Consider the following 20229-nt stretch of genomic DNA (forward strand, 5'->3'; position numbering starts at 1 on the left):
ACTCTGTCTGGACTCTGTCTGTTTACGTGTCTTCATCTTCACATTCATCCTCATCCCCATCTTCATCTTCTCCCTATTGTCACTCTTGGTGTTCTTTCTCCGTTGTCCCGGCCGTTTTTTTGCCTCTCCCCCGCGGGGCCGCTTGATCTCACCTGCTATTTCCCACCCGCCCCCAGACCAGCCCGCGGGTCAGATATAGTTTGGACTTTTGAGTTGGAATCGCAGGCTGCTGAAGCCCCCTCCAGTCTGGGCCACCCTTCTCTTCTTGGTACTGGAACGACGACACTTCGCCGCAGCCAAGTCTGTGAACCATGTGCGCGCTTCCAGCAACTTCAACTAGGTTTTGACCAGATCTCTTCCCTTGGCTCGCGTTCTCTCCTTGCCCTCTTTCTGTGCTCCGTTGAAGAGATACATTTGCGATTATAGTTTGTTCCCTACTCTTGTCCTTAGGCTTTCCTTGCCCCAGTTGTCTCTTCGCGTCTGCTGCCACGCCTTCAGCTGTTATATATCTTGACCCCGTCCGGGAACCTTGCGCTTGCGGCGAAAATAGTTGCAGGAAGCAGAATTAAAACCAATCTGCCCGCCCGCGGACTCTGTCCATGTTTGTACAAGTCGCGACTGGGTGTGGTCAACCTTGAGCGCAACACCGCATCGCTACCCCGAAACCGGCCGCTCTGCTGCAGTACCTTAAATTGCGGCTTTTCTCCCAACCTTTGTTTCCTTCGGAAACCCTCTCCTACTCTCCTTTTTATAATTTCCCGCATTTCCCTCGTTTCCCTCGACTGTCGTGTTTTTTACTTTTTGATATTTGTTTTTTCTACTTTTATTCCTATTTTATTTTATTTTAATTTTCGTACATTTTCTTTCGATCTGCGGTTTTTCTTTCTTTTGCCGCGGAAGCGCTGTGGTTCGTTTCTTTGTTTGTTACAGCTCAACCCACGGCTGCGTTCTCTCGCTGCTTTCTTCGATTCGGAGACGCCACAACAGCTGCAGTCAACCCATCATTTTATTTATTTTATTTTATTTTTTATTTTTTATTTTTCATTTCCGCGCACAACCGCTGTTAAACTTACACTTATCTGACCACTTTCCCTCACAAGGATTCCACGCGGAGTCCGCAATTGGCAAATCATTAAGGATCTTGTTCAATCTCCCACCACCCCCCACCTCCCCCCACCACACTCATCACCGTGGAGAAGAGCAAAGGACAACCCGCATTGAAAATGCGTTCTAGCATCGCCTGCTCTCGTTGTAGGCGAAGCAAGATCAAGTGTGTCAATGCGGGTATCGATACTACTTGTCGGGCTTGTGAATCATCGGGGAGGGAATGTTCCTATCCGATTCCTGCTCCGGGAGGAGGTACAGGTGGCACGAAACGTGACATTGCGGCCTCCGGGGATGGGGATGATCGGAATGGCGAGTGGGACAGCCCCAAACGTCAGCGTTCAAGGAAATCCACGAATGCTACGACCTCAGGCGCAAAAGATGCCATTAAACCAACCAGCAATGTCCTCGACTCGCCCATCTTGACCGTGAAAGTATGGGAGACCTTGTTCGAATTCTTTCAGCTTCACTTCTCCACTATCCTACCGTTCTTGCACCCCACTGCCTTCCTCACCCAGATCCGTCAGCTTTCCTCGAGCTCAGCACAGCAGGATGGTCAACCACCCGGTGACCACTCGCAGAGCCCAGGTCCAGCTTCAGAGACTTCTCCATTGGTATTGCTGGGCGTCCTGACCCTGACTGCTCGGTTCCACCCACAGCTGACTAGCTACCACTGTCCACCATCACCTGTTGCCCCATGCAACCCTCTTGTAGCCTCTGAATTTTACGCGAACGCACTGCGATCTAGACTCTCGGGAACCTACGGAGCGGACCTTACCTCCACCGACATCAGTCGGGTTCAGGCGCTCCTAATGCTAAGCTTACACGAATGGGGGATGTGTAGGGGTAAAAATGCTTGGGTTTATCTTGGGATGGCAATCAGACTGGCTCAGGCGGCGGACTTGTCATTTGAACAGGAGAATGATCAGCCCCAACAGAGGACGCCCCTGCCGGGAATGCTGAATGCGGAAGTAGAACCACACGATCAGAGAGGACATACTTCGGACGATGTGATTGAACAGGAGACTAGACGTCGGACCTTCTGGAGTTGTTTTATGCTGGATCGATACCTCAGTAGTGGCAAGTATCGTCCGCGCGTGATCAAGATTCGGGATGTAGAGATCCAGCTTCCAAGCGACAACGCGTTTGCTTTCGGAGAGAGAGTCAGAACCTCACGTTTGAATGATGGCTTAAAACGCCGTTTTCAAAATTACGAGTCTCGCGGCATTCAGATTCCCAGTCTACGAAATAGTATGGGCTACGGGGAAAACGCAAAATTACGCCCAAACGGACCTTCAGATCTGAAACAATGGTCATCGACTAGCCACCGCAGCGAGATAGCGGAAAACAGTATTGATCGATGGGAGATGGGCGCGGAGGAGTGTGTTTTGGGTAGACTGGTTCGGATGGTCAGGATATGGGGCAGCATTGCAAAGTGGTCGTGTTCTGGAAACAGAAGGTTTGTCAATGCAATGATGGATTTTTTTTTTTTAATCCAATGACGTCTAGCAGACGGAACTTTGTCTAATTAATCTTGTTTTTTTCTTTGCTCTTGTTTTCTATACAGGCTTGATCAACACCCTCCGTGGCATCCCGATTCTCGCTTCAGCCCCCTTCGGCAACTTTTAGTCGAGTTCCATGACGGTCTGTCCCGCAATCTACAGTACACGCAACGCAATACCGATACCCATATTATGTACAAGAACAGTTTGGCACCCTACTCACTTATCCACATTCTCTACTTCCTATCCGTAATCGTACTGCATAGAGCTTACCTACCATTCCTGCCATTACGGTACCCTGATCCGCAGGGGCCTCTTGACGAGCCCTGTTACCCCTTTGATAAATACCTTGCACCCGAGGCGTTCTGGCGCGAAAGTGCTCGGGAATTGTTCAATGCAGCACGCCAGATGACGGAATTGGTCAAAACGTGTCAGGAACGGGGTGTATTAATGGAAACTCCTGTGGTCGGCTTTGCCATCTATAATGCTGCGCTGGTTGGTGTTTACGCTGCCCACTTTAATCAGATGGACCAAGAGGGTTACCTTTGTTCGAAACCGGGCTCGACAGATGTTGTTCCAGGGTTGGGGTGCCAAGGACAAGTTGACGTACGAAGAGTGATTGAGATTTTAGGGGAGATGAGGCCGCGGCTGAAAATGGCTGGTGGTTGGTTCCGTACTATTCATCGCGTACATGGCTATTTTACCAAGGCCAGACGGGATCTCAAGCGAAATTCCCGGCAGCCGGACACTCTAAATACTGGAACTGGTTCTGAAAACGATATTCGAACTAGTAACGGACGGGCTTACGGTGTCCGAGAACTGGCGCATACAGGATCATCTGACGAACTGAAGCTCTTGGACAAGCTCTTTCTAGACCTTGGTAACGCAGAAGATCAGGTAGCAGAAAAAAATGGACCAGATGAAGATGGCACAGCAGGTTCGGCGAATTTAGTGGAACGAAAGCCCAGCGACGTTGGCAGTACTGCCGTGAAAAGCGAATCAGCGGATGGTTTGGATTCTCATGCTGATGGAGTGTCTAGTACGCGCAGAGAATCATGGGTACCCGTCAATAGTGTCAACAGCCCAGTCCACGGACCCCTGCCGTCATCCGCACCAGAGCATGACAACCCCATATCCCGCCCCAGACCCTTGGAGAATGACCGCTGGCCCAATCTCGCCCCTCCGCAGCCACAGTGCTATCCTCTCCCCTCATTACAGCTATCGCACAGCCTCCCTTCGTCAACCGCGTCAAACAATCCGCCGCCATCACTAACATCTCCTGGGTCCTATGCCTCCTCCACCCACAGTTCAACTGCACCATCCACCAGCTCCCAACAACTCTCCGCAGCCTTAAACCGCCTCCAACCCATCCAGCCATGGAACACATTCCGCAAACCGCCTCCGGCGCCTTACTCACAATCTCTCCCTTCTCTCTCTGCTGCCGCACCACATAGTTTCCCCATGCCACCTCTGCCAGGCACGCAACAGCTCCATCTTAACCCGCCCAGGTTTGATGCTCCACCGCGGCCATATTCTGCCGGAAGCGCTAATACCCCTAGCGGGAGTAGCAGCCCTGGTTGGATGAGCTGCCTTGGAGGCGACGATGTAATCTTCTTCATTGAAGGCGCCAGTCAAGACCAATGGCCTTCCTCGACAGCCAGCTTACGAGGCCTTACGAATGGGTGGTTGAGTACTGTTTGGTGTGAAAGTGGGCAGTAAATAAATAGATCTCCATCTCTTTCTCGTTTTTTACTTTTTTTATTACTTTTTTTTTTTTTTCGTTATATTCGTTGTCTTCAGCGACCTGGACTCTTTAACTTCGGCGCCCCTATATTTTTTGGTCCTTGTTTTTTTTTTTCTTTCCGGATGGGTGAGCGTTGTTCATATGGCTATTTATTTATATATATTTTTTGTTTGTTTTGTTTTATTAGCTTTTCCTTCCTTGGTGTACGCTTTTTTAGCACGACAGCACTCGGGGTCATATTTTTCCCCCTCCTTTTTTACAAGGGAATGAAGAAAGGGATACGGTAACGGGGGGAGGGGAGGGTTTCTGCTTCTTCTTGCAATTCATTCGCCCCTGTTCTTGTTTTAAAACAAATGATTTTTGTTTTCTCTTTTCCTTTTTCCATTTCTGTTTCAAACCTATATTTTTTCTCTTCGTGCAACTCCAGTTGTATTATTAAAACCTTATTTTCCATCTTTGTGCTGTGTTTAACTTTCTTTTACTATTTATGATTGATTGTGCATCATTTGTCATTTGGGGGATTTTTTTTCTTTCGTCCCGCAGTGTTTCTCACTTCTCATTTCTATTTTTAAGTGTAGTTTACTCAACTGTATTATGGTTTTTCCGCTTGTTTTTGTTCTTTTTTTTTTTTGTTTCAAAAGAATATATATCATAGTTATGTCATATATCCAGTTTAGTCAGTTAAACTCTGCATGTGAAAATCTGATGTATTACCTTCTTTGTTTTTTGTTTTTTTTTAGAAAAAGAAAATTATATCCATACATGTCTCGGCTTTTTTTTAAAGTTGAGAGAAAGTTTAAGATTTGATTTATTGACATTCTCCGGAGCAACTCTCTTTCTCTCTCCCAACTGAATAAAGTTTCCCTCATCACACTACATTTGGAAAAAAAAAAATGAAAAGAAAATACAACTAACTACGAGTTACTACTATTTCCAAAGCACAGGTTGAGGGTTGAGCAGCATCCCTCCCCACTCGGCTCGGCTTGGTTCGGCTTTGGGCTCGGGAATCGGGATGTGGGTGGCATTTCGTTCTGTTTCCTAGCCCTGGAAGCCTTGGAAGCCCTGTGTATGTAACGTGGGCGGTTTCTTCAGGACGGGCGTTGTCGTGTGTCACGGTGTGTTCGCGGTAACTTGCCGTCGTCTTCGAGGCTAGCTAGTACTGTACAGTGTTTTTAATGGCTAATTTTTAGTAGATTTCATTTTCATTTTCATTTTTCACTCTTGTTTCTGTTCTTGAAATCGGTCAATCCCCGCATCCTCGCTCTCTCTTCCGCGGCTTCGCCCTTTCTTCTCGCCTGTTTCTTTCACGCCCCGTCGGCTCTTGCACGACGTCGTACTCCAGAATCTGTGCGACCTCCTCCTGGGTGTAATAACCTCGGGATCCTCAGCATACCGCGGATAACCACCTGCACAACCAAATGACAGACAGGGTAACTTAACTTAGTTCACCAAAGCTTGAAAGCATCATCATGCAAAGTGCTTGCATGCTGTGTTTCGCTGCGGTCCCCGTTGTCTTCAGATGCCGGGAAGGTATCGCGCAGAAATTGTCAACAAAATGTCGCCAAATGTCTTGAGGTCCTGGACACGGGGGGGTTTGTCCGAGTGGGGTCGCCCGGTTGGCTTAGGCGCTTTCGGGATGGTGTGTGTCTGTCTTGCCCAGAACATTTATGCTGGGAAGATGGATGGATATTGAATACAATTGGATGCTGCTGGATCGATGTTGATGAAAATACTGAAATTCCTCCCCGGCCGAACATCCCTAATCTCCTCCGGCCATTCTCTCTTGTCAACCATGGGATGTGTTATTCCTTCTCCCCCCCCTTTATGACATGACACCTGCTCTGCTACCTGTAATTGAATCTTAGGCGACAGGGGCACGCCCGAGTGCCCCTTAACGCTTACCGCGGTCGCTGACCCCTATCTTCCTCGTCTAGCAAGCGTAAGCGTTCTTTTTGGTGCGAGAAGGTCGCGTAGCAGCAGTGTAGTACACCGGTTTGCAACTAAATCAACCTCCTTCCCGTTATGTTCTTCTCCAGAGAGGATGGCGCCTCTTTGGAGCAAACTCGTATTCAGAGCGAATCATTCGGAAGCCTTGAACATTTCAAGGGCCCCGAACATCCAGAAGCTTTGAAACACGTTCGTTTCCGCCGCGGAAAATGCATCAAGGGGACCACGGGGAGAAATTCTCTGGCTCATCGGCAAGCTCCCGTGGCGAACGGATGTTTCTTTCTATCGGCCTCCCGGAGAGATTCCATCGCGCCATGGAGATATTTTTTCTTGTCTTGTCCCTGACATCTTTTTCTTTAGGGCGGGTAAATGCAGGGAATGCAAGTGCATGTAACCCTCATCTTCAACATCAATTTCCCTTGTAGCTGGGATTCGCCATCTTCGCCCATCCCCACATTTCTGCAGCGACAAAGCCGCCATTCGACTCGTCCCGTCCATATCCCGCTCATCCCGGGTCCTGGGGCGCACAGACCTCGCGGGGCGATTTCTCGCATCAGCTTTTTTGCACAGTGGACGCGGATTCAAGATAACCTGGCGTAACGTCTGTGGCGTGGAGACATTTGAGTTGTTCACCGTCGGCAGTGTACGCAGTAACTAACTTATATGTCATGGCTTCACATCGTTCAGCGCAACCACCCCACCTCGGTTTGGGCATTGACACTCAAAAACCCAAGAGTTACATCGCGGAACGTTCCCAGCCATTCGACCAGCCATCACTGTTATGTACGCATACATTGTCTATACAGATGGCTTTTCCCTGTTCATCCGCGCATCGTCGTGACGCAGTGTTTGACAAGTGGCAACATCCTCCCCGCAGGTGGCTGCAGTCGCCCTCACACAGCGGGGAAATTTCGTTGGGTTTGGTTATGATCACTGGATAAACACATCGACCTCCCGCCGCCGTTTGTTTGCAGGGTAGTTCGTGTTCGCCGAATTGGTATCCTATAGTTAGGGATAGAGGAGGGAGAGCCTTCCGTGATATCGGCCTCTCCCCCGTCGTCCCTCGGGTTACCGTTGCTATACCCCTTTGCCTGCGGACTATGTCGTCGTATCCCCTCCTTGGATAGAAACGTCTAGCGTACAGCGTAAACGAACATTGCCTGTTGGCCATCCATCGTTTCGCAGGAGCTGTGCAGGGTTGGTTTCTGGCAAAGCCAACGCAACTAACGAGGTGGCTTCCATTGATTGAGCCGTTGTTACATGGGGATTTCTTTGAAATTTTCAATTTCCCTGATGGCTCTCATCTTAAAACCCATGCTTAAACTATGGGGTCAGCTAAATTGCTTCTCTGCGCAGTGGTTTCGAAATATTCGTCCAGAGAGACTACGTCGACGGAGCTTATGATCATACCTTCACTCTGATAATGAATGGTTTTATTTTTTTAAAACCCAAACCAATCTTGATGAAGCTTTTTTCGGTTTCCTGGCCGATGGCTCTACCTACACACCCGCTTTGATGACTTTCAAGAAACATGGTCCATCTGTATTTTATTTTTCCCTGTTAATTGATGAATTCTATATCCACTGGATGGCCTATTTGTTCTCTGTTATTGAAGCCGAGATGCATATGATGGCATTCAATCAAATCTTAAAATAAAAGATATAACTAATCAATATAGCTCTTGGAGAAGAGTTATAATATTTTTCTCTGGCCCCCGTAGCTGATGCAAACATGTCAGGCACAGCTAACAATCTATCATGTTCGAACTGCTCAAGCAGCAATTCCCTCAGCTGTTGAGCTATGGGACACACACTCCGCCTGCAGATGACCATGCTACATTTCTTTCCTCCATTCTTCAAGTATACATCGTTGCTGTGGAGCCACGGAATAACCAGGCGAACTGTGTGTCTTTTTTGCTATGTTCTAGGCTTACCTTGGTCTCGCGAACTACAGTGTCCATTGTTCTCCTGGCCTCTGATTGCAGTGTCTGCGCCAGTTACACCACACCCACACCGGTGACGAGCCCCCTCGTAGCTGTCAAGGCCGAAGAACTATTCCATGCGGCCATGTTTCCAAGCTCTAACAGCAATACCGTCAGCTACATTTTTGGCGTGTTGCAGGGGGTGGAAATCCTTCGAACTAGGATAGCGCTACAAAGGGGGCAACTGCGAAGTTTACTTGGTGCTGTTATCGGCTTCATAGGCAATCGCGTTTGAGATTAAGTTTTTTGTCTGCACTCTCCAGACCGATTGCTCAGGCGCCTGTTAATCCTGGAACCGGGCCAGAAAAGAAAATTAAAAAAAAGAGGGGGCGCGCCGTGGTGTTCAAAAACACCATAGCTTCAGTGTCTATCGAATCGAGTCCGAGACTGTTCAAATTTATCGAATCATCGTTTTTAAAAGGCCAAAATAGTTCCTTGGGAACACAATTCGCTATCTCGGTCGATTGACTTTGCTTGCAGGGAATTGAATGTAAATTGGCGGAATGACTCTTCACATGTTACCAGTATCTATTTACATCTCTGGCTCATGCCGTTAAAATCGGGATAAAAGCGTTTTGGAGAAATCCCGGCATTCATTTTGGCTTTTATGCCCCTGGTGAAGAGAAAAGGACGACGACGATTTGGCTTGTGGGGAAGCAACTGTCAGAACGCTACAAGATGAGCATTGATTGGCATCGGCGCTGCTGGCAATCATTAATGCCGCTGTTCCTGCTATCGCAATCGGCGGTGACATATCGATGCCGGCGGATCTTATGGCCAGGAATCAGCAGGGCTCTGTTTCCATCAGATGGTTTTGCCCATGTCATGGCTCCGCACCGCTGAGGGTACGAGAGATGGTTGGACTGATATCGCACCGCACGAGTCATGGCGCTCCACCTGAACTACGATATGCGAAGGCACGGGATTGTAGAAGGCGAAGGCTTGAAGGACACGGTTACCGTATATACCAGATGGGGCTTCTCGAAAGCGCGGCAGTGTGTACAATGCTCGGGTTGAAGAATTATGGCCGTGAGCAACTACTTTTTATATATTTAATATGTTCGAGAATTTTTTATGTCTGGGGACCGGCAATGAACTATTTACCACTGGCAGCAGTAATCAGCCTCTCAGTCTCCTTCCCCTTTCTTCTCTTCTCTTCTCTTTTGCTTGTTGTAACTGGGGTGTCCCTACAGTGAGTGATTTGCATTGACGCAATCAAACGTCCTGCATATGAAATAACCTGGCATGGTTACTGGACCTGTCACATCTCTCTCCTTGAACACAAATCTATATTTTCAAAAACAAATTCCCAAGAGGAAAAACCAGATCTTTCCCAATTACCGTCTTGGGTCAAGGATGAAATCCGCCCTTTAAAACCCCCCAAACCCAACCCCACTCTCCTTCTTAACTTGAGATTTAAGTCGAGGGCCACTATTATTCCCTGGAGAGAAACTTCCACACGGATGGCTCTCCGCTAACAACAGGAGGTACAATACCGCCGTCGAGGGAAATTTTGGAGCTGTTTCCTACTCTACTCTACTTCCAGCCAAACCACTATTGACCGGGCAAAATCAAGACATTGGAGGGGGCCATCCATCCATCCCTCCCTCTCTGCAACACATCCCCTCCGTCATGGATAGGGAATGAAACGACTAGAGCGATAGACCCTGGCAAGTTCCTGGTGGACGACTCCTTACTGGAATGGAATATGCTCAAGCAGGAAGGGGCACAGTTACGGCGCGCTATACCAGACTGTGGAGCGAGAATGTCTTCAGGAGACGTGCAAAGTATTTCTTAGAAAACGAAACTGAAAAGGGCAAAGCATGTTCGTGGGAGGAGAGGAGAGAGGAGGAAAGAGAGGCTTATATATATATACACAGTAGGTGGCTGTAAAAATATTATACATATGTGTATATAAATATATAGAATAAAACGTGGGAGAAATGAAATATCAATGACAATGAGCAACCTTACCGCCTATCACTTTAACTCATCCATCTACTCAAGTGAACTCTGAACTTACACACAATTCAACCTTGCAATACATACATGCATTCCGATTAAATCGAAACAATTCAATCGAATCAATCCCACAGCCAACCCCACCCCTCACTTTCATCCAGGGAAGGGCCGGCTCAAGAAAACAAAATCTCTTCCCGTCTAAACCGTGGTCCCTTCCATTAATCCAACGTGTCGTTTACTGAGTCTCACTCTCGCAAATGTGTTGTTGGTAACCAGTACTATTTAAATTTTCCGAATTAACCGTTCCAGCCGCAACGATAAATGGCTTCCTTCCCAGTCCCACTTAATGAATAAAAGGAGAACGACAGAAAGAATGAGACCAAGAGGAGCAGGGAGAAGAGAATGTGGGTAGGTAGGTAGGTGGAGAAGTTCTCAGGTGAAATAAATCTATCACTAGATATTGAGAAAGAATTGTGCCAATGAAGAAATAAACGGGAAATAAACGGGCAGGAAGTAAGGGAGATAGAAGAAATCTCTTTTTCTTGTCTTTTTATGCCTGTCAACTCGATAAAATTCAGGGGGTATAAACTACATCTGTTCTAAGTAAAGCTAGAAAGATTTGAAAAGGAACAAAGAAAAGGAAAACAAAGTAAAAAAAGATTGGGGAGAAGGATGCTCATGCCAATTTGGGCAAAGTTTCCTCAATATGAAAGGAAAAGGTGGAACGGTAGGCAAGCTAAAAATTATCAAAGTAATAGAGTACACATCTCGACTCACACACGTATACCTACCACCTCATGACTTACTGCGATAGTATAAAGGGCAAACCCTGCGCGAAAAAGAGGCGAAAATTGGGAAAGAGGTATATTGTGCTCCTGTGTTCGAACGATAGAAAGAGTAGTTGGAGAAAATATACGGGGAAACACTGAAACAAGATAAGTCAGATCAGTAAGATCTGGGGGTTGAAAATAAAAGAAAGAGAAGATAAGAGCCCTGCAGCCTGGCGATATAGCGTCTTGGGGGACATATATAAACAAATATGTGTAGTGGTAAATCATGAAGGAGGGAAATTAGGGCGCGAGGGCACGGGGGCCAGCGCAGCAGCGTGAGGCTTTTATTTCGTCGGGTAGGTTAAGATGTAATAGAGTCGCGTAGGAACGATGAGTATAATTTGCGATGTAGACGCAATTCGCGCAACGGGTTAACAGCTGGAGAACCAATATTCAACCGCCTTCTGAATAAACGCCAGAAAAAAAGAAAGCGAAAAGGGGGAAGAGAAATGAAACAAGGCGCAATCGTCAAGACATCAATGAGGACCGTGAAATAGGGCGGTGTCGCTATAAAATATGGTAGCAGTAAGGGTTAAGAATCGTCGTGAGTCTCGGCTGAGACATCGCCATCGATAGTTTTCCTCCAATGCTCAGGTAGGCAAACACACACAAGCTGGGAAATAGGTCAGTATTGTACTTTAATAAAAAAAAGCGTATGTTGCGGATGAGACATACCGGGAATGCTTTGATTTCGCCTGACGGTGGAGGAGACGATCCTCTTCTGGCTGAGCCGTTAGAAACACCGCTATCACGCTGTGGGTTGCGGTTTATTTCGTAATCCTCGGCCCTTTCGTTTAGTCTGACCCCAGTTGCCCATCCATCATCCCAAATTCCCACCACCTTCAGCATGTCGCCCCTGTCCAGCTCAAATTCATCACCTGCACGAGGCTGATATGCCCATAGAACAGCAACCTTATCATTTGGGTGGATATCATCCTGCGAGTAGTAGTCTCTGAAGTAGGGAAGCTGCTCAGATTGGCCACTAGCCATCCCTTCGGGTGAGGAATAATGGCCACCACTCCCAGACCTTGGTGAGGCTGTGTCACTGTTCCCTGCCAACACAGAAGCACTTGAAAGAGACCCATTTCTCTTGCCCGTAACGGGTGGTCCACGCTTAGACCGTGCTGGACTCTCCCCGAATGCGTCGGAATCGGAAGAATCGTGATATTTGGTTTGACCCGGAGATACTGCTGCGATTCCGCCAGCAGCACGGGGTGGAGATTCGTCATGGCTGCTTGCCTGCAAAGCTGACATTCTGGCTACACGGCTGCCTGGGAGGACCTCATATGCACCATTCCGACTCCCAGGGACATATTGCATTGGTGTCTTATTATTTCGCTGTGGTGACGGCTGGTTTAGCGAGGGCGCCTTTGTTTGCTCGCGCCTCCGTCTCAAACATATAAAGAGAAGAGCTCCAATTGCAGCTAACATAGCTAGTCCCACAACAGACCCCACAACAACTCCGGCAATTTGACCGCCAGAAAGTGTACTGTTTGATGCAACTGCTGCATCCGACGGATGTGGTGAAGATGTCGGAGAAGGAAAAAGAGGAGGAAGCGGCCCGACAGACGGAAGAGTGAGTCCTTTGCACCGATCTGTGACATCTGCGCTGATGCAGCAAGAGTCTGTAGAGTTGGCCGTGCTTCCTTGGCAAAAGCTACAGAGGCCTAGCAGGTTTTGAGCAAAACCGCACTCAGTTGGCTCATTTTTGTCACCAGCGATGCAAGTATCAGTGAGCGCATCCTTCGGGTTCGAACAGACTGTGAAATCAGCTCTGATCTCATTCATATAATCATTTCTCGGAGTGCCGCAAAGCTCGGGATTGACAGCAATTAGTTGTTCACTGGTAGCGTATTGTGCCTGTCGCAAATATATCAATATATTTCTATCAAGTCGAAGATAAAATGCGGATATTGGGGACTAACACAAGACTCTGCACATAGAGGAGGTGAGCTTCCACATGCTGCTGAACTCTGAACAATTCCATTACAAATTACGCTGAGTGTATATCTGGCATAGAGTGAAGAGGTATTGCTAAGGTTGACATTAGTACAGCCAAGTACCTGCTGGTATCTGTTGTTGGAGAGAAGCAGAGGCAAGTAGTATCATTAGCAAAATATAGATCACTTCAAGGGATTGACGAGATTTGAGTCCAATTAGAAACATACTTCATCTTCACATATTCGCTGTTCGCATATGAGTACAGGCGCTCATCGAACTCTTGGGTATTGGAAACGAACGAGAGAAAAGAACTTAAAATTTCAGTCTGATCAGCATAAAATAAACCACGACAAGCGGGTCCTATCAAGGGGGAATAAAACATACAATTTGGCAATGTTTTCCGGGCTCATTGAGACAGCCGCATTGGAGAAGGCGGGACAGGCCTTCGAATCCTTCAGGGAAATGCAATTGGCAGCCATGGCGAGAGTATAGGCGTAGGATTAGGGTCCAGATCACCGTCTCCGGTATTTGCTGAATTCCACGACGGGTTTGCGATGTCGTTTGCTGCTCCAGCTAAGGAAACCCAGCGGGCAAGGGAGGAAATGTTTTGGAGCTTCGGTTGACGGACGCTGGCTGGCCGGGGTAACGAATCGACGAGAATTACAGAGTACAACACCCTACGAGCTATCCGGACATGGTGACGCTGATGAGTCCTTCTCTCCCCTTTGCCTTGATTGATATCTCTGGCGTGAAGGGATTGCGGCTGTGGCTGGCTCCCGCAAAGTTGCCGTCGACAAGGAGTGAATGCGAAACGAGTGACGCGAAGAAAAAAAAGGGGGGCCCGCTTGGAGGGAGGCTAGAACAAATCCGGCAACAAAAATAACAAGATAACGAGTGAATTGAATCAGAAAGAGAAGAGAAGAATTATGGGATGGCGTCCACCGACGAAGCGGGATAAATGAACAAGCTGGACGGCGAGGTCTGAATAAAGAAAGCAGAGAAGAAGTGGAGGAAGGCGGAGGCAGGCAGAGTGTGAGATGGGAAGAAGAGTACTACTACTAATCATGGGAGCAGGGACAACCAGCAGGGTACTGATACCTTGGTACAGCAGATACGGGTACGGCTACTGGTACGGAACCGGTCATCAATGACCAATGATTTACAGCGCTGGCAGGGCCCGATTACCAAAATTACAGCGAAGTATGAGCTAGCGTTCACTACAGCCAATCAGGCAGGTGGCATCCATTCCAGGCCCTGGCAGCTTGGGCGGGAATTTCCAATACGTGGTACGCAGGACAGCTCACAGGGCGGCGTATCAGAATACGCAATGTAGCGTGTACGGTGCAGTGTGTCCAACGGTCATCCAACGATCCAACGGACGAGGCCGGTTTCAAGTTCTCATTACGGATTATCTTTAGCCCAGAAGTGACACATCCATATGCAGGAACAGTGAGTGGCGTGCATGGAACATCTTCTGATCATCCTCGAGCCTCAACCCTCTGCGAATTGGTGAATTGAGGTGTTGTCCACGGATCCGTTTTCAGTGACGTGCGTCGTTTTGCAGGGAATAGCCATCAGATGAATGTTCCTCAGCATACAAAGGTGACCGTCTAACCGTTTGCGAGTCTCCTTCCTCCTCCTCAAGGAGCAACATCAACAGTTAATGCTCCGTAAGATCACGTACGAAAGAACCAGAAAGAAAATAGCGACGATCAAACATACTAGTATTTGATGATAACCTTGCTTGAACTTGTTTCATCAACATTCTGACGCTCCTTTTGAGTCCTTGCCAAACGGAAGTTTTTCTGGGAGCGCCAGGGTATGGGGGATGGATAATTACATACGGCCAAGAGCAGCTAATTTTTTATAGGTACCTCCATTACATACAAAATAACCACATCATCAGGAGAAATATCATATCAATAGTGCTAAATATGATCAGTAGATCTATTATTATAATATATGAACTATATAAAAGTGAGATAATTATGTCAAGATAGCATTTCGATCACCAGATTATTCATAGCAAAAAGTCAACATAATCATTTGCTAAATAATTGTGCTCATAGTGACATATATATCTGTGAATATACAGTAATGATGTGGTCAGACTCACAGTAGTCATTATCATTCAATTCATCATCTATACACTGTGATTGCCGGTCACAGTCTAGTATGGAAATGTAAGCGGCGGGTCGAGGATCTCGCTGCTGATCTAGGGAGGTCCTTAGGGCTCTACGAGGATAAAGCTATAAGGTAATACGGTGTTATATCGGAAGGGATTCGGATAGAAGGATCAGATATCGAGGGAGTAGAACGAAGGGGTGAGATTATATCAAATGATTCACTGGCCTCGAGAAGGTTGGGCCGGCTGCTAATTATATACATGTAGTATTGTAGGTAGATCGAACCTGTCCTCCGATGACTCGTTTTTGGGTAATTATCTGTTCCGGCCTAGCTGCACCTTAGCTCCGGGTTTCTTACAAAAAAGCTGATACCAGTTATTTGATATGATAGTCAACTATCAGCAGCATGCGGAGGATCCTCTCAAAAGTTTTGATTAGCACTAAGAATTTAAGTTGTGATTGTAACCGGCATTAACCATTTCCATTCCATGCCTTAACCTCTAGTTACAGCTGGGTTCTCAGAATGTCAATGTCTGTGGCACCTGAATAAACCACTACAGCTCTATTTCGTATGTAATGAAAGTGTATGCACTATCTCTACAAAAAATTAGCGGCTCTTGGCCGGGTGTAATTAGCCTACCTCTGGGTGTAATTATCCATCTCTCAGGGTTTGCTAGCCCCTGAAGTGTTCCATGGATGGGTCCTGGGGAAATTAGGAACGCCACATCTGAATTTCTTGATCCCGCCAGCCACTAAACGATGAGCTTTGAGCACACATCGTGGCCAGACGAACACTGGATCGGTGCCTCTCCCCACCAAACTAGGCGGCTAGTCGCCGAGCCTGACAACGAGAAAGGAAAAACAAAAACAAAAACAAAAATAAGAACGAAGAAAAATGAAGGTAAATTGTTGAAGAAAAACACGACCTTTTTCCGTCTGGACGACGATGGGGAAACACAAATGCTGCACATATTTATGACACCATTGTATTGAAATGATTTCTCCTTTGCTCAGCCTACCTGTACAGGAAGTACATGCCCTTTACCACGAGTAACCGAGGCACTGGTAGCGCTCCTCCTTGAAGCGCTGCTGGAAATAATCGACAAATGCACCGGGACAAATCCTGCAGGAAGAGATCACTGGCCCATTGCAAGAAAAAAAAATGACACTTTTTCCCACTTTCATTTTGCATGTCAATGAAGAAGTGCTTTGAATGACTGCCTGGTGCAGTACCTGTACATTGCATGCATTCACACTCACTTCTTCCCTTTCTGTTGCAGCGGCTAAATCTGTATAACATTCACCACCTTGGAAAGAATTTGGCTAGCTCTCAATGAGACAAACTCTTCCCCAGTGTTGGATTTTTGGGTCTACATCACCCAACCTACTGGCCTACCCCTTCTTATTTATGTCTATGTCAATGACTGGACCGAACCACAGGCCTTTGTAGAGTTTTTTATAGATGTTTTTCTAAATCCATGCCAATATAGCCTGGACATATGTGTTGTTCATAAATTATAGCACTCTTCCAGAGCACTTGTCAATAGTAACTGCTTGCATTTTGAGCTGGTTAATATCATCATTCATTCAATTCTCACTCTCCTTTCCTTTTAGTATTGTCCATACTAGTATGAATGGAACTTCCATATGAATTCCAGTTGCATATATATCCATTCATTCTCCTGACATTGAAATATGTTCATCCATGTTATGATGTCAGGATTGAAGTGGATCCTCAACAGCCTCCACGGACCCATATGTGGTTAGTCCCTCACGTGGCTTCGCCCGCAAGTGGACGTCACCAGACATCTGCAAGCAAGAAGCAAACATGATCGTTCTCCTCGCAGGCTCCCACATTTTACAGCCGTGGGCAAAGGAAGACATCAACGCCTGACATCCAGCCGGGCTATTTCATCCATCGACTCTCTGGCGCGCTGATACTATCTCTTTATTATCTTGTGTTTTAACTGCTACGGCACATACATACTACTGCTGACATACTGACATCAAGCCAGCCACCATGTGCTGCTCCCCAGACTGCTTTCTCGCATTCATCGCGGTCCTCTTCCCTCCTATTGCTGGTATGTTATCCCCATCCCCACCCGGCACAATTCGCCGCAACCATCCCTACACCTCTTAACTACATGATCCCCCTCCTCAAAATGAAACTCACAATCCTTCGCCCATCCAATCAGTCTGGGTAAAAGTCGGCGTCTGCTCCGCAGACTCCCTCATCAACATCGCACTGCTGGTCCTCGGCTACGTCCCCGGCCTCCTCCATGCCTGGTACATAATCCTCAAATATCCAGAAGACGACCTAGATTATCCAGACGGCTACCGTCCCATCGTGGGTGCAAATGGACAGAGCCACGACACTGAGGGCGGACGAGTAGCATACTACTTTATCTCACATCGGCCACCACCCCCCTCAGCCCCCCATGGCGGCCCTTCCCCCCAACCACACAGATCGTACGGAACAACAGCGCCTGTCGCCCATCCTGCGGCAAGCTCACAGCAGCCATCACATCCTTCTGCGCCTGGAGCAAATGGCGCGGGGGAGGGCAGTAGCAGCGGCCCACATGGAGCTGGAGTGCGCGCACCGCCCACGTACGCAGAAGCTGTGAAGGGCGATCATAAGATACAAACCCCAGACTGAGGTGGTGGATGGATCTGTTGATGAGCTATACTATATGATGATGACGATGTCGATTGATGTCGATGAGCGGATATAAAATTGACATACACTTACATACGTTCGGGGGCCGAACTTTAGAGCAGTCTTATCCCAAGCGTATTGCCATCCAGCCTAGCCAATCCAGTCTACAGCAGGTGACGAAGCTTCCTCACTCATTTACGGTGAAAAACTGAACTTCTCCTCTTTATATGGACCCCACTTCTCCCGGCACTCAGAGATTGGTGCCAGATCTATGTTTGTTGTCGACGTGTAGATATGGCTATTTTCTTTCTGTGATCATTTGCGGCTTCCTACTAAAACCTATACATTGCTGCTTCTTCTTCTTCTTCTTCTTGTTGTTGTTGTAATGCTAGGTTCGTGTGGTTTTTTTTCGATTCCCGTATTGGCCTCCAGTTCTCAACACCGTTTCCAACAGCCCTCTCTCGTCCCGTCGATGTTACAAACTCGTTCTTGTTTTCTTGAGCGTTCTTCTCCTCGCTGGTAGCGTGGCCGAATGTTTGAAAATAATTAGTTTTGCTCCTTGAATATACTTTGTTTTTTTATTCACGCGGGGCGCGGAGGGGCTACGGTTGGGGTGCAGCCGATTTGTAATGATATGATACTTCTTCTCACGTCTCGTTCCTTTTTCCATCGCAAAGAGTGGAGTTATTATGTACGTGCTGAATATTGACTGGCATGGTTCTTCTTATAGTATAATGTGAGATGACTTCTGCAAAGGAAGACTGCCTGAATGAATGAATGAATGTATTACTGCGAAGATGATGAAGATCTGGATTTCTGAAAAGTGGTGTAATATCAGCAGTATTGTCGATATCCTGGTTAATGACCCGCGATGTTTTTTTGCCCAGTTCGATATTGTGAGTACGAAAAATCATTTTTCGTTATTCACTACAGGTGAAATGCAACTCAATAAATCAATAATATCATCCGTGGCTCATTCTTGCCAATGGGATCGAATTTGTGTAGAATAATGGATCCCCCCAAAAAAAAAGCAAACAAAATGCAGGGGATAGTCCAATCTCTCGGTGTTCGCCAACGAGGGTCCCGAGGCTACCAACCAACCAACCATTTATCATTTCAACAACCAACCGCAGCAACAACAAACCTCCTCCCCTCCCCTCCTCCCGCGCCCATGAAGCTGTCTTCTGCCACAAAGACAGTCTCCACCTCACCATGCAACCCATCCTACCAATATTCCGACAATCCCTCCTCCGTTCTTCCATAAATCTCTCACGGTCGTCCACAACCACAAACGCTGCCACCGCCACCAAAACATCCGCTCCAAAATTTATAACTACATCCACTACTACTACGAGAACTGCACGCGCATCCACAAGTCCAATTCCATTCCTCCCACCAGGCGCCAGAAAGCAACATCAATGGTTTGTCAGTGTGCGCCATCGTAATAATAATTACAATGTGTATGCGACTGCGTCAGTATGCTTACGCTGTCAATTCCGCAGACGGTATTCCTCTGTGCAGGGGGGAGGGAAGGGAGTAGAAGGGGACAAGAAAGATTCCATGCCACTAAAGAGCGATGGGAAGGGCAATTTAGAGGGGCCGAACGCGGGGGAAATGCAGGGTGTTTTCACAAAAAGGGCTTCAGAGAGTGAGCTGGATTTGTTAGGTAGGGAGAAAAGGTGCTTGGACAGCTATTCAAAAACACAGCAGCAGGGACAACGACAGCAAGAACAAGACCAAAAGAATGTGAAGGAGGGGAATGGGAATGGAAACGATCGGGGCTTGCCGTCGCAGATTGAAAAGCGTAGATCGGACCTCTCCAAGCAATTTACTCGTTTGATGGATAATATGCAGTCGAACATTTTCATTGTGGGACAGAGGCTTAATGATCTCACGGGCTATTCCGGCATTGAGAAGTTGAAGCAAGATATATTAGCCCAGGGTATGTATTGAGTTTTATGTTGCCATTGGGGATCAATTTGGTTTGTGTATACCGAAACCACCTGCCCAATCTATATAACGACACCCAGGGGAAAGATAATAATGAAATAGAATAAAACTAGAAAAAAAAAACCAAAAAAATGGGAGGGAAGGAGAGGAAACGGAATCCCATACCTTTCCTGCACAATGCTAACCCACCCCCAACAAACTCCCAGAACAACGAGTCCGCGAAACCCGCACCTGCGTCCAAGAAGCCAAAGAGGCTACTCCGCAGCCATCAACCGCCGCTCCGCCTCACAACGCGAAGTTAATGAGCTCCTACAGCGCAAACACGCCTGGAGCCCCACAGATCTCGAGCGCTTTACCTCCCTCTACCGCTCCGACCACGGCGAACGAGCGTGCGGAAACAAACGCGCCGGAGGCACTGGTGGTCCCCGAGCCCGACGCGGAAGAGGCTGCACCCCTGTTGAGCAAGAGCATCCTATCCCGCTACCA

At 47.4% G+C, this 20229-nt stretch overlaps 7 protein-coding genes across 7 annotated transcripts in view; 5 read left to right on the forward strand and 2 right to left on the reverse strand.

The window, feature by feature from the left end:
* Window positions 1–148: 148 nt before the first annotated feature.
* On the reverse strand, window positions 149–764 carry HCBG_04925 (uncharacterized protein; the record flags this gene model as incomplete). Its single annotated transcript, XM_045431974.1, has 2 exons — window positions 149–483; window positions 593–764. 2 exons carry the CDS (start codon window positions 762–764, stop codon window positions 149–151), a joined length of 507 nt encoding a protein of 168 aa, XP_045287186.1.
* A 328-nt stretch (window positions 765–1092) lies between these two features.
* Window positions 1093–4325, forward strand: HCBG_04926 (uncharacterized protein; the record flags this gene model as incomplete). The annotated part of the gene is made up of 2 exons (XM_045431975.1): window positions 1093–2563; window positions 2672–4325. 2 exons carry the CDS (start codon window positions 1224–1226, stop codon window positions 4323–4325), a joined length of 2994 nt encoding a protein of 997 aa, XP_045287187.1.
* Window positions 4326–8054: 3729 nt separating this feature from the next.
* On the forward strand, window positions 8055–8513 carry HCBG_04927 (uncharacterized protein; the record flags this gene model as incomplete). Its single annotated transcript, XM_045431976.1, has 2 exons — window positions 8055–8199; window positions 8251–8513. 2 exons carry the CDS (start codon window positions 8055–8057, stop codon window positions 8511–8513), a joined length of 408 nt encoding a protein of 135 aa, XP_045287188.1.
* A 2652-nt stretch (window positions 8514–11165) lies between these two features.
* On the reverse strand, window positions 11166–13995 carry HCBG_04928 (SH3 domain-containing protein; the record flags this gene model as incomplete). Its single annotated transcript, XM_045431977.1, has 5 exons — window positions 11166–11683; window positions 11746–12930; window positions 12996–13143; window positions 13239–13322; window positions 13396–13995. 5 exons carry the CDS (start codon window positions 13488–13490, stop codon window positions 11603–11605), a joined length of 1593 nt encoding a protein of 530 aa, XP_045287189.1.
* Window positions 13996–14075: 80 nt separating this feature from the next.
* On the forward strand, window positions 14076–15575 carry HCBG_04929 (uncharacterized protein; the record flags this gene model as incomplete). Its single annotated transcript, XM_045431978.1, has 6 exons — window positions 14076–14140; window positions 14235–14460; window positions 14812–14830; window positions 15243–15267; window positions 15404–15447; window positions 15529–15575. 6 exons carry the CDS (start codon window positions 14076–14078, stop codon window positions 15573–15575), a joined length of 426 nt encoding a protein of 141 aa, XP_045287190.1.
* A 1422-nt stretch (window positions 15576–16997) lies between these two features.
* HCBG_04930 (uncharacterized protein) lies at window positions 16998–18163 on the forward strand (the record flags this gene model as incomplete). Its single annotated transcript, XM_045431979.1, has 2 exons — window positions 16998–17218; window positions 17333–18163. The coding sequence occupies 2 exons, from the start codon at window positions 17158–17160 to the stop codon at window positions 17791–17793; spliced, it is 522 nt and encodes a 173-aa protein (XP_045287191.1).
* An 842-nt stretch (window positions 18164–19005) lies between these two features.
* HCBG_04931 (uncharacterized protein) overlaps window positions 19006–20229 on the forward strand; it is a gene marked incomplete at both ends in the record, with an annotated part of 2031 nt that continues 807 nt past the window's right edge. The window contains 2 exons of the mRNA XM_045431980.1: window positions 19006–19735; window positions 19950–20164. Coding sequence (XP_045287192.1) covers window positions 19006–19735; window positions 19950–20164 — 945 coding nt within the window. The remainder of the gene's footprint in view (window positions 19736–19949; window positions 20165–20229) is intronic.

The sequence above is a fragment of the Histoplasma capsulatum genome, assembly GCF_000150115.1.
Source record: "Histoplasma capsulatum G186AR genomic scaffold supercont2.6, whole genome shotgun sequence".
In the NCBI taxonomy this organism is placed as follows: Eukaryota; Fungi; Ascomycota; class Eurotiomycetes; order Onygenales; family Ajellomycetaceae; genus Histoplasma; species Histoplasma capsulatum.